The sequence below is a fragment of the Zea mays genome, chromosome 5 (assembly GCF_902167145.1).
Source record: "Zea mays cultivar B73 chromosome 5, Zm-B73-REFERENCE-NAM-5.0, whole genome shotgun sequence".
Classification (NCBI taxonomy): domain Eukaryota; kingdom Viridiplantae; phylum Streptophyta; class Magnoliopsida; order Poales; family Poaceae; genus Zea; species Zea mays.
The window spans coordinates 73,715,318-73,725,694 of NC_050100.1; the positions used below are offsets into that span (position 1 = coordinate 73,715,318).

At 45.4% G+C, this 10,377-nt stretch overlaps 1 protein-coding gene across 1 annotated transcript; it reads right to left on the reverse strand.

The window, feature by feature from the left end:
* Positions 1-7,196: 7,196 nt before the first annotated feature.
* On the reverse strand, positions 7,197-10,138 carry LOC100283402 (eukaryotic translation initiation factor 3 subunit 1 alpha, 35kDa). Its single transcript, NM_001156303.2, has 6 exons — positions 9,757-10,138; positions 8,931-9,055; positions 8,169-8,314; positions 7,887-8,037; positions 7,636-7,795; positions 7,197-7,537 (listed from the first exon to the last, which is right to left on the reverse strand). Exons 1-6 carry the CDS (start codon positions 9,767-9,769, stop codon positions 7,437-7,439), a joined length of 696 nt encoding a protein of 231 aa, NP_001149775.2. The 5' UTR covers positions 9,770-10,138; the 3' UTR covers positions 7,197-7,436.
* Positions 10,139-10,377: the final 239 nt, after the last annotated feature.

The following is a 10,377-nucleotide window of genomic DNA, read 5'->3' on the forward strand; positions in this document are numbered from 1 at the left end:
TTTACAAATGTAGATGTGTCTGTTTTTAGAAGAAGTGATGGTTCACTAGCTTTTAAGGGTGCATTAGACGACAAACTTTATTTAGTTGATTTTGCAAAAGAGGAGGCCGGTCTAGATGCATGCTTAATTGCTAAGACTAGCATGGGCTGGCTGTGGCATCGCCGCTTAGCACATGTGGGGATGAAGAACCTTCACAAGCTTCTAAAGGGAGAACATGTGATAGGTCTAACCAATGTTACTTTCGAAAAACATAGACCTTGTGCAGCTTGTCAAGCAGGTAAACAAGTGGGAGGAGCGCATCACAACAAGAATGTGATGACCACATCAAGACCCCTGGAGCTGCTACATATGGACCTCTTCGGACCCGTCGCCTATCTAAGCATAGGAGGAAGTAAGTATGGTCTAATTATTGTTGATGACTTTTCCCGCTTCACTCGGGTATTCTTTTTGCAGGATAAGTCTGAAACCCAAGGGACCCTCAAGCGCTTCCTAAGGAGAGCTCAAAACGAGTTTGAGCTCAAGGTGAAAAAGATAAGAAGCGACAATGGGTCCGAGTTCAAGAACCTTCAAGTGGAGGAGTACCTTGAGGAGGAAGGGATCAAGCACGAGTTCTCCGCTCCCTACACACCACAGCAAAATGGTGTGGTAGAGAGGAAGAACAGGACGTTAATCAATATGGCGAGAACGATGCTTGGAGAGTTCAAGACCCCCGAGCGTTTTTGGTCGGAAGCCGTGTGAACACGGCTTGCCACACCATCAACAGGGTCTACCTTCACCGCCTCCTCAAGAAGACGTCGTATGAGCTTCTAACCGGTAACAAACCCAATGTATCGTACTTTCGTGTATTTGGAAGCAAATGCTACATTCTAGTGAAGAAGGGTAGAAATTCTAAGTTTGCTCCCAAAGCTGTAGAAGGGTTTTTGTTAGGTTATGATTCAAATACAAAGGCGTATAGAGTCTTCAACAAATCATCGGGTTTGGTTGAAGTCTCTAGCGACGTTGTATTTGATGAGACTAATGGCTCTCCAAGAGAGCAAGTTGTTGATTGTGATAATGTAGATGAAGAAGACGTTCCAACGGCCGCAATACGCACCATGGCGATTGGAGAGGTGCGGCCACAGGAACAAAATGAGCTAGATCAACCCTCTTCCTCAACTATGGTGCATCCCCCAACTCAAGACGATGAACAGGTTCATCAACAGGAGGCGTGTGATCAAGGGGGAGCACAAGATGATCATGTGATGGAGGAAGAAGCGCAACCGACACCTCCAACCCAAGTTCGAGCGATGATTCAAAGGGATCATCCCGTCGACCAAATTCTGGGTGATATTAGCAAGGGAGTAACTACTCGATCTCGATTAGTTAATTTTTGTGAGCATTACTCCTTTGTCTCTTCTATTGAGCCTTTCAGGGTAGAAGAGGCCTTGCTAGATTCGGACTGGGTGTTGGCCATGCAAGAGGAGCTCAACAACTTCAAGCGCAATGAAGTTTGGACACTGGTGCCTCGTCCCAAGCAAAATGTTGTGGGAACCAAGTGGGTGTTCCGCAACAAACAAGATGAGCACGGAGTGGTGACAAGGAACAAGGCTCGACTTGTGGCAAAAGGTTATGCCCAAGTCGCAGGTTTGGACTTTGAGGAGACTTTTGCTCCTGTGGCTAGGCTAGAGTCAATCCGTATTTTGCTAGCATATGCCGCTCACCATTCTTTCAGGTTATTCCAAATGGATGTGAAGAGCGCTTTCCTCAACGGGCCAATCAAGGAGGAGGTGTACGTGGAGCAACCCCCTGGCTTCGAGGATGAACGGTACCCCGACCACGTGTGTAAGCTCTCTAAGGCGCTCTATGGACTTAAGCAAGCCCCAAGAGCATGGTATGAATGCCTTAGAGATTTCTTAATTGCTAATGCTTTCAAGGTTGGGAAAGCCGATCCAACTCTTTTCACTAAGACTTGTGACGGTGATCTTTTTGTGTGCCAAATTTATGTCGATGACATAATATTTGGTTCTACTAATAAAAAGTCTTGTGAAGAGTTTACCAGGGTGATGACGCAGAAATTCGAGATGTCAATGATGGGCGAGTTGAACTACTTCCTTGGGTTCCAAGTGAAGCAACTCAAGGACGGCACCTTCATCTCTCAAACGAAGTACACGCAAGACTTGCTGAAGCGGTTTGGGATGAAGGATGCCAAGCCCGCAAAGACTCCGATGGGGACCGACGGACACACTGATCTCAACAAAGGAGGTAAGTCCGTTGATCAAAAGGCATACCGGTCAATGATAGGGTCATTACTTTACTTATGTGCTAGTAGACCGGATATTATGCTTAGCGTATGCATGTGTGCTAGATTTCAATCCGATCCTAAGGAGTGCCACTTAGTGGCAGTGAAGCGAATCCTTAGATATTTAGTTGCTACGCCTTGCTTCGGGCTCTGGTATCCAAAGGGGTCTACGTTTGACCTAATTGGATATTCAGATTCCGACTATGCTGGATGTAAGGTCGATAGGAAGAGTACATCGGGGACGTGTCAATTCTTAGGAAGGTCCCTGGTGTCATGGAACTCTAAGAAACAAACTTCCGTTGCCCTATCCACCGCTGAGGCCGAGTATGTTGCCGCAGGACAGTGTTGCGCGCAACTACTTTGGATGAGGCAAACCCTCAGGGACTTTGGCTACAATCTGAGCAAAGTCCCACTCCTATGTGATAATGAGAGTGCTATCCGCATGGCGGAAAATCCTGTTGAGCACAGCCGCACAAAGCACATAGACATCCGGCATCACTTTTTGAGAGACCACCAGCAAAAGGGAGATATCGAAGTGTTTCATGTTAGCACCGAGAACCAGCTAGCCGATATCTTTACCAAGCCTCTAGATGAGAAGACCTTTTGCAGGCTGCGTAGTGAGCTAAATGTCTTAGATTCGCGGAACTTGGATTGATTTGTAGCATACATGTGTTTATGCCTTTTGATCATGTTCCTTATGCATCTTGTTGCTTAGTAATGGTGCTCAAGTTGTACAAACACTCCCTGGACCTCACAAGTCCGTTGCAAAGTGATGCACATGTTTAGGGGGGAGATGTGTTACAACTTGACCCTTTGAGACTAATCATGTGCTTGAGTTTGCTTGATTTAGTCTCAAAGAAGGATTAAAAGGGAAAAGGTGGACTTGGACCATGAAAGACTTCCACTGCACTCCGATGAGAGGGTAACTTATTCCAAGTTCATCTCATGTACTCTTATTGCCTTTGTATTCTTATTGAAGATTTTGGTGAGGCAATGGGGTTCAAGGGCCAAGATTAATCCCGTTTTGGTGCTTGATGCCAAAGGGGGAGAAAATAAAGGCCAAAGCGATAAATGGATCAGCTACCACTTGAGAGATTTTGAAAATAGTAGAATAGAGCTTTTGGTTTGTCAAAAACTCTTTTATTGTCTCTCTTGTCAAAAGTTGGCTTCTTGTGGGGAGAAGTGGTGATTATGGGAAAAAGGGGAGTTTTTGAAATCTTGAATCAATTTCTCTTGGAATGACTCTCTTTATGTCTTAACATGTGTGTTTGACTTAGAGATAGAAATTTGAGTTTGATTTGCAAAAACAAACCAAGTGGTGGCAAAAGGTGATCCATATATGTCAAAATTGAATCAAAACAATTTGAGTTCTTATTTGAATTGATTTTGTATTTGTCCTACTTGCTTTATATTGTGTTGGCATAAATCACCAAAAAAGGGGGAGATTGAAAGGGAAATGTGCCCTTGGGCCATTTCTAAGTATTTTGGTGATTTAGTGTCTAACACAAGTGCTTAAATGTAAAATGGTGGACAAAATACAAACCAAGGATAAAGGTATGTTTCTCAGACTTAGTACATTGTTTTATAGACTAATGTATTGTGTCTAAGTGCTGGAAACAGGAAAAATCCAATTGGAAATGTCTTGGCTCGAGCAGCCAAGAATCTGCTCAGTCTGGGAGCACCGGACTGTCCGGTGATGCACCGGACAGTGTCCGGTGCGCCAGGCTGGTTCGAGCGAAGTGGCCACTCTCGGGAATTCACCGGCGTCGTACGGCTATAATTCACCGGACTGTCCGGTGTGCACCGGACTGTCCGGTGAGCCAACGGTCGGCCGCGCGATCTGCGCGGGACACGTGGCCGAACCAACGGCTAGAAGGGGGCACCGGACTGTCCGGTGTGCACCGGACATGTCCGGTGCGCCAACGGCTCTCTGGCTGCCAACGGTCGGCTACGCCAGTTAAGGAAAGAAATCGAGCACCGGACAGTGTCCGGTGTGCACCGGACTGTCCGGTGCGCCAGACGACAGAAGGCAAGAATTGCCTTCTCAGATTGCTCTCAACGGCTCCTAGCTGCCTTGGGGCTATAAAAGGGACCCCTAGGCGCATGGAGGAGCACACCAAGCATTCCGAGAGCACTCTTGATCACTCACATTCCAATCTTGCGCACTTGTTCGACATTCTAGTGATTTGAGCTCCATTCTAGTGTGCTAGTCTCTTGAGCTCAAGTCTGGGTCTTGTGTGTGTGTATTTGCTGTGATCTTTGTGTCTTGTGTTGAGTTGCTAATCCCTCCCTTGCTCCGTGCTTCTTTGTGAACATCTTTGTAAGGGCGAGAGACTCCAAGTTGTGGAGATTCCTCGCAAACGAGATTAAGAAAAGCAAAGCAAAACACCGTGGTATTCAAGTGGGTCTTTGGACCGCTTGAGAGGGGTTGATTGCAACCCTCGTCCGTTGGGACGCCACAACGTGGAGTAGGCAAGCGTTGGTCTTGGCCGAACCACGGGATAAACCACTGTGCCATCTCTGTGATTGATATCTTTGTGGTTGTGTTTTGTTGAGACTCCTCTCTAAGCCACTTGGTGATTATTGTGCTAACACTTAACCAAGTTTTGTGGCTTAAGTTTTAAGTTTTACAGGATCACCTATTCACCCCCCCCTCTAGGTGCTCTCACTTAGATGATTCGCTATGTCTTCTGTTTCATGTATCTTGAGCTAGGAATAGAAATCGGGGCTCCGGTCTATAATCGGGATTTTCCCCGGCGATGCTCCGCCTTGGGGAGGAGATTACACCGCCGTCGGGTGAACCGTGGAGGACGATGGTCTTTCAGCCGTGGATCTCCGTGTAGACGGTGGAGATGGGGTGCGGGAGTGTACCCCCTTCACACTTAAAATCTGATCCGTTGGCGGTTCATCCGAGGGCTTGTGAGCGGAGAAAACGTGGTTGGATATGGAGCGTAGATCTTAGATCCTGGGACTAGGGTTGCGTACCGGTTCGGTATAAGTTAAAACTAATCTGAGCCCTCGATTGAGAATCGAACGGTCGAGATCAGCGTGTACCTCTTCGGTCGTGTAATTTTGCTAAAGAATCCCTGTTCTTATACGAAATCAACTCGCAGTCCTACTGCTGGCTCTCTGAGTCTTAGAAAGTTTTGCCCCAAGGCCCCTGTGTTTTCTGTAAATATTGCGCTCAGTCCAGGAAATTAGAAAACCGGGGAAAATGAAATAGGAATTTATTTTTAATGCAAAAATAAATACTAGAACTTGTGTAAATCATAGAAAATTCATTTTAACTCGTTTTTGACCCGTTCCAATTTCTATAATTTTGTATTAATATTGTTTAGAACATAATGACTCTGTTTTAGCATGAAAACTATATTAAATTTGACCACTTAATTATTTCCGTACTAAACACATAAAACCTTCGGAAATTCATAACTCCTTAACCGTAACTCCGATCTTAGTGGTTCTCGTTCCCACGGTCTCGTAGCAACGCGTAGATCATTATTATGCAGTATGTTCTTATGTTTGGTATGATGTTAATTTTGTCTATACCATGTCTGTTTGTATTGCTACGACTAGCAGTGAGGTTACGAGGATCTGAAGTTCATCTTGTCACCTGGAATCTCAAGTGTCAGGCAAGTTGTGCCCTTGACCACTTTTTACCCAATAATGTTCTTTAATATCATTTATTCATGCATAGGTTAATTTTGATGGGACCCAATAGGTTACCCTAGATTGTTTATCTCATTACCTTGTTTACCCCTGAATCACTTGGGTAGTTTGCTATTGCTTTACATGAATTTGGAATAATTATTTATCATATCTATGTTCCAGTTATTTTGTTATTCTATGTATGTTCATGTCAAGATCATTAATGTTAATTGGAACATAGAGCTTAACTTGAGAAACACGTGCCACCACAAGGGTTTATGGACGCCCTTTGCTAATTAATTAGGAAAGCTAGTGGAGGACTATCTTACCCGAAGGGGCAAGGGCAGTAGGGGAGTGGTCAGTGTAGGGAGGTCCTTGGTTGATTTTGCTGCGATGTCGGTCAGACAAGAACCCTGCATTGGAGCTTCCTATAAACTGTAGCGGGTTTTCTGAAGCTAGTGGAACTTTGTAAAGGCCTCGTAGTGTTACCCTACCTCGCCTCCTCGGTAGAGGTGTATGGGAAGTCGCGATCCCTTGGCAGATGGGTAACATGACTTGTGAGTAAAGGGTACCACCTCTGCAGAGTGTAAAACTGGTATACTAGCCGAGCTCATGGTCATGAGTAGCTCAGGACTCTCTGATGATTAAATTATGGAACCTAAATTCAATTTTTCATATGCATTGCATCGCAGGTGAGGTTGTTACTTTTGTTCTACTACTTAATTGGGTTGGTATTTACTTATACCTAGTAACTGCTAATAAAATTTTGACCAACTTTAAAAGCAATGCTCAGCTCTAACCATCCTCTTTGGTAAGCCTTACACTTCACCTGAGCTCCCACCTTTGGCGAGTTCATGCACATTATTCCCCACAACTTGTTGAGCGATGAACGTATGTGAGCTCACTCTTGCTGTCTCACACCCCCCACAGGTCAAGAACAGGTACCGCAGGATGAGGCGCTTAGAGGATGCTGCGATGTGTTCGTGAGAGGTCTAGGTCGTCGTCTCTCAGTCAACTTTGGGTTGCTGGACCGTTGTCTCCTTATAATGTATTTATTTATTTATTTTATATAGAACTCTTGTTATATAGTAAAGATGTGACATTCGATATTGGCCATGATTCATCATATGTGTGAGACTTGGTCCTAGCACACCTGGTGATTATGTTTGCGTCCGGGTCTTTGTGCCCCAAAACCCGGGTGTGACATACCTTCACGCCCCGTACCAGCGACAATATTACAGTACATACCGACGACAGTATTACAGTACAGTTGACAAAAAATAAATGAAAATGCAATGTATGCTAAAAAAATACCACAGAGATTCAATAACAATTAAGTAAGCACTTGTGATCTTCTTGTCCTGCAGAGTCAAAATTCATCCTCAAACAGATAACGCATGTTCCATGCCATAGTATAGTATGCCGCAAACTCTCGTGATATGTTCTCTGCTTGCCAAATGTATACAAGACGGAAACCTATTAACCCTACTTACTCTTCCTTCCAGCCAAATCACATGAAGTCGTACTCGTCCGGGTCATCGTAGCCACCACCCCGTCCGGGGATGAAGTCGTCGTCTCCTTTCTCGATGTGGAGCTGCTTCTTTCTCGCTCCTGCCATCCATTCGGGTATCAACATCACATCTGTGACCATGATCATGCCCTGCCTACAAGACATATTAACGCGTGCCGTAATAGTTGAAGCTCGTTACCTTGTTTCTTTTTGCCTGCTGCGGCCTCTTTCTCAGCCTTGATCTTCTCGTTAGCAATCGCCGTCACGGAGGAAGATATGTCTTTCGCGTCCGAGCCTTTCAACGGTGTCATGGAAAGTCTCATGACATTCTTGAGGAGAGCCATGTAGTGAAAACTTTTCTGCAAATGCAAGCATGAGGTCAAATATCCCGCCGAAGAAGGGTGCAAAACCTGAGACATACAGTGTTGGCAATGTTAACTGTTAGCGTACATCGTAGGGGAGCAGTTTATTTGCAATAAGCTCCGCGTATTCCGCAAAGTCGCTCTCGGACTTTGGGATAAAAGTATCTAGTGACTTTTGTTCACCGCTCTTCTTTGCAAAAAGGTCTGTAGTTGACTTGAAGTCAGCTTCTTCCACAAGCCTGTATAAGAGGTACACATTGCAACCATGAGCAGACCGGCAGTCTAGTTCAAAGACAGAAACAGCAGCATCACATGACCAAGTTCTTATGAGAAGTACCAAAAATAAGCAGGCCATAAAAAAAACAAATACCTCTGTTGGCGAATTTTCTCTGAAGTGGGACTCAAAGGCTCGTCTGGTTCCTCGGCACTTGTTGATGCTTGCTGTTTTCCCTTTTTAGCAGGAGCCTTAGCGCTAGGTTTCGTCGCGTTCTTTTGCACAGCCGCTGGCTTAGGTTTCTACAGGGTGCGGTAAAACAAAACGACAGACAGCACTCAATCAGCGACACTTCAATATTAATAGCTTATATAAGTGGTTGGCATCCACAAACAATCATGCAACTGGCAGTATGATGCTCGTTGCTTTGCGAATCAATGCTAGAAATAATCACAGCGGCTTACACTCACCGAATTACATTCCTTTGGAAGTGTATTTTAATGAGAAACGGTATGATGCTCGAAAATTGCATTGCACGACTCAAGCCCACGTGATTAGCAGTTTGAGCTATTCAACTACTCGTACAATCATCATCTAATTCAAGGTTAGGAATGCAAACAGACTGGTAGTGAACAGAAAACCACACCCACACTGCAAAGGTGAAAGCATATAGAACCGAGCACATGCATCAAGCATCTCCAACATATTATTTCCAGCATTTAAGGAATGGAAAAAGGAATAACTGTTGACTAATGTCTTCAGCGTGCAGGCAGTCATGCTTATAACTGTCACAACTAAATAGAAATTGAATTGTAATATAAATAAACAAGAGTGGATTCACTTTTGCCTACATTGAGAACCAAAGTTAAATAAAAGGATTTGAGCACCAATTAATAAATCATATGTTTTCATTTTTACCTCCTCTTCCTCTTCTTCCTCCCATGAATCTTTTACGTCGTCGGCATCGACATCTTCATCAGCCCACTGATTTTTAAGTGGCTCGACTTTCACAACAGGAGCAACGGGCTGGAAATCTTCAGAATCTGAAATGCAGCATAGATTAGTTCCCATAACACACGGAACAATGCATATGGAAGTGCCATAACAAACTAAAACATAACTGCGAGCAAGGTTCAGATAGGTGTAAGGGCGTTGGAGAAGTAGGCAGGCGTTAGCAGGGTGCCTATAGGGGGTGGGGGGTTTTTAGCTATCAGGATAATCCAATCAGAGAAACTTTATTTAAAAAGGAACACCTAAAACTTAGGGGAAAAGGATTACTAATTACTGTAGCAATGAGGGTCACTTCAACTAGCTGGAACAGGTGCCAAAAAAATCTGTAGCATAACGGAACGGATATAGCCACAGCTCACGAGCAGATGATCTCCGAACAAATCCTAGGAGACCGCCGTGGGACGGCGGCGAGAGCTCCCCACTCTAGATACGGAGCCGCCGTGGTGGGACGGTGCGAGGCCAGGGGCCCCACCACGAACCGCGCATCGGAACACGAAGTACTCGCGTCGGGGAACTAGCGATGGCGCGCGGATCGGGGAGTCGAGACAGAGGGAGAGAGAGAGAGAGAGAGAGAGAGAGAGAGAGAGAGAGAGAGAGAGAGAGAGAGAGAGAGAGAGAGAGAGAGAGAGAGAGAGAGAGAGAGAGAGAGAGAGAGAGAGAGAGAGAGAGAGAGAGAGAGAGAGAGAGAGAGAGAGAGAGAGAGAGAGAGAGAGAGAGCGAGCGAGGCGCTCACCCCAATCCTCCATCGTGTCTCCTGACGGTCTCGAGATCCGATCGCTCCGGCGGTGTCAGCGGCAGTGACGGGCGGCGGCGAGACACCCGGCGCGCGGCACTGACGAGGTGGCTAGGGTTTCCGCGGCCCTGGAGGCGGCTGCGGCGGCGCGGGAGGGAAAGGTAGAACCGAAAGGACGGGACTATTCGATTCGAGTCGAGTCGCGCTCTGCTGGGTTGTGCTGGCTGCCGCGTTTCGTTTTGCTCCGTCGCGCGGCCTGGTGGTGCTTCCTCTCTTTTGAAGTTCTGGTAATTCTGTCTTTCTATATACAGAGAGATAGAGAGATAAATAAAGATAGATAGATTGATTGATGGATAGGACCGATCTTTCTCTATCTCCTTTTCCGTTTTATTTCAACTAGCAGTACTGTATAATGTAGGGTGATTTTATGATTCATAGAGAGTAAATTAGAATATAACGACAAAGATAAAGGAAACCAGGTTCAGCGTTTGAAAGAGTTGCACATTGTACAGAGGTGATATGTTGGATCTTTTATGGGCTTGACTCATTTATTGAATAAACTCTATGATATGTAACGGTGGAGAATATTAATAGTACCACATCGGAAGTCCAAGGGTCTTT

Excerpts from the sequence above, each read along its gene's own strand:
- LOC100283402 (NM_001156303.2), bottom strand. Across the intron at positions 7,796-7,886 it reads ATAAACTGCTCCCCTACGAT|AAAAGTTTTCACTACATGGC; the intron begins GTACGCTAACAG and ends TTGCATTTGCAG. Across the intron at positions 7,538-7,635 it reads AGCAGGCAAAAAGAAACAAG|GAGCGAGAAAGAAGCAGCTC; the intron begins GTAACGAGCTTC and ends AATGGATGGCAG.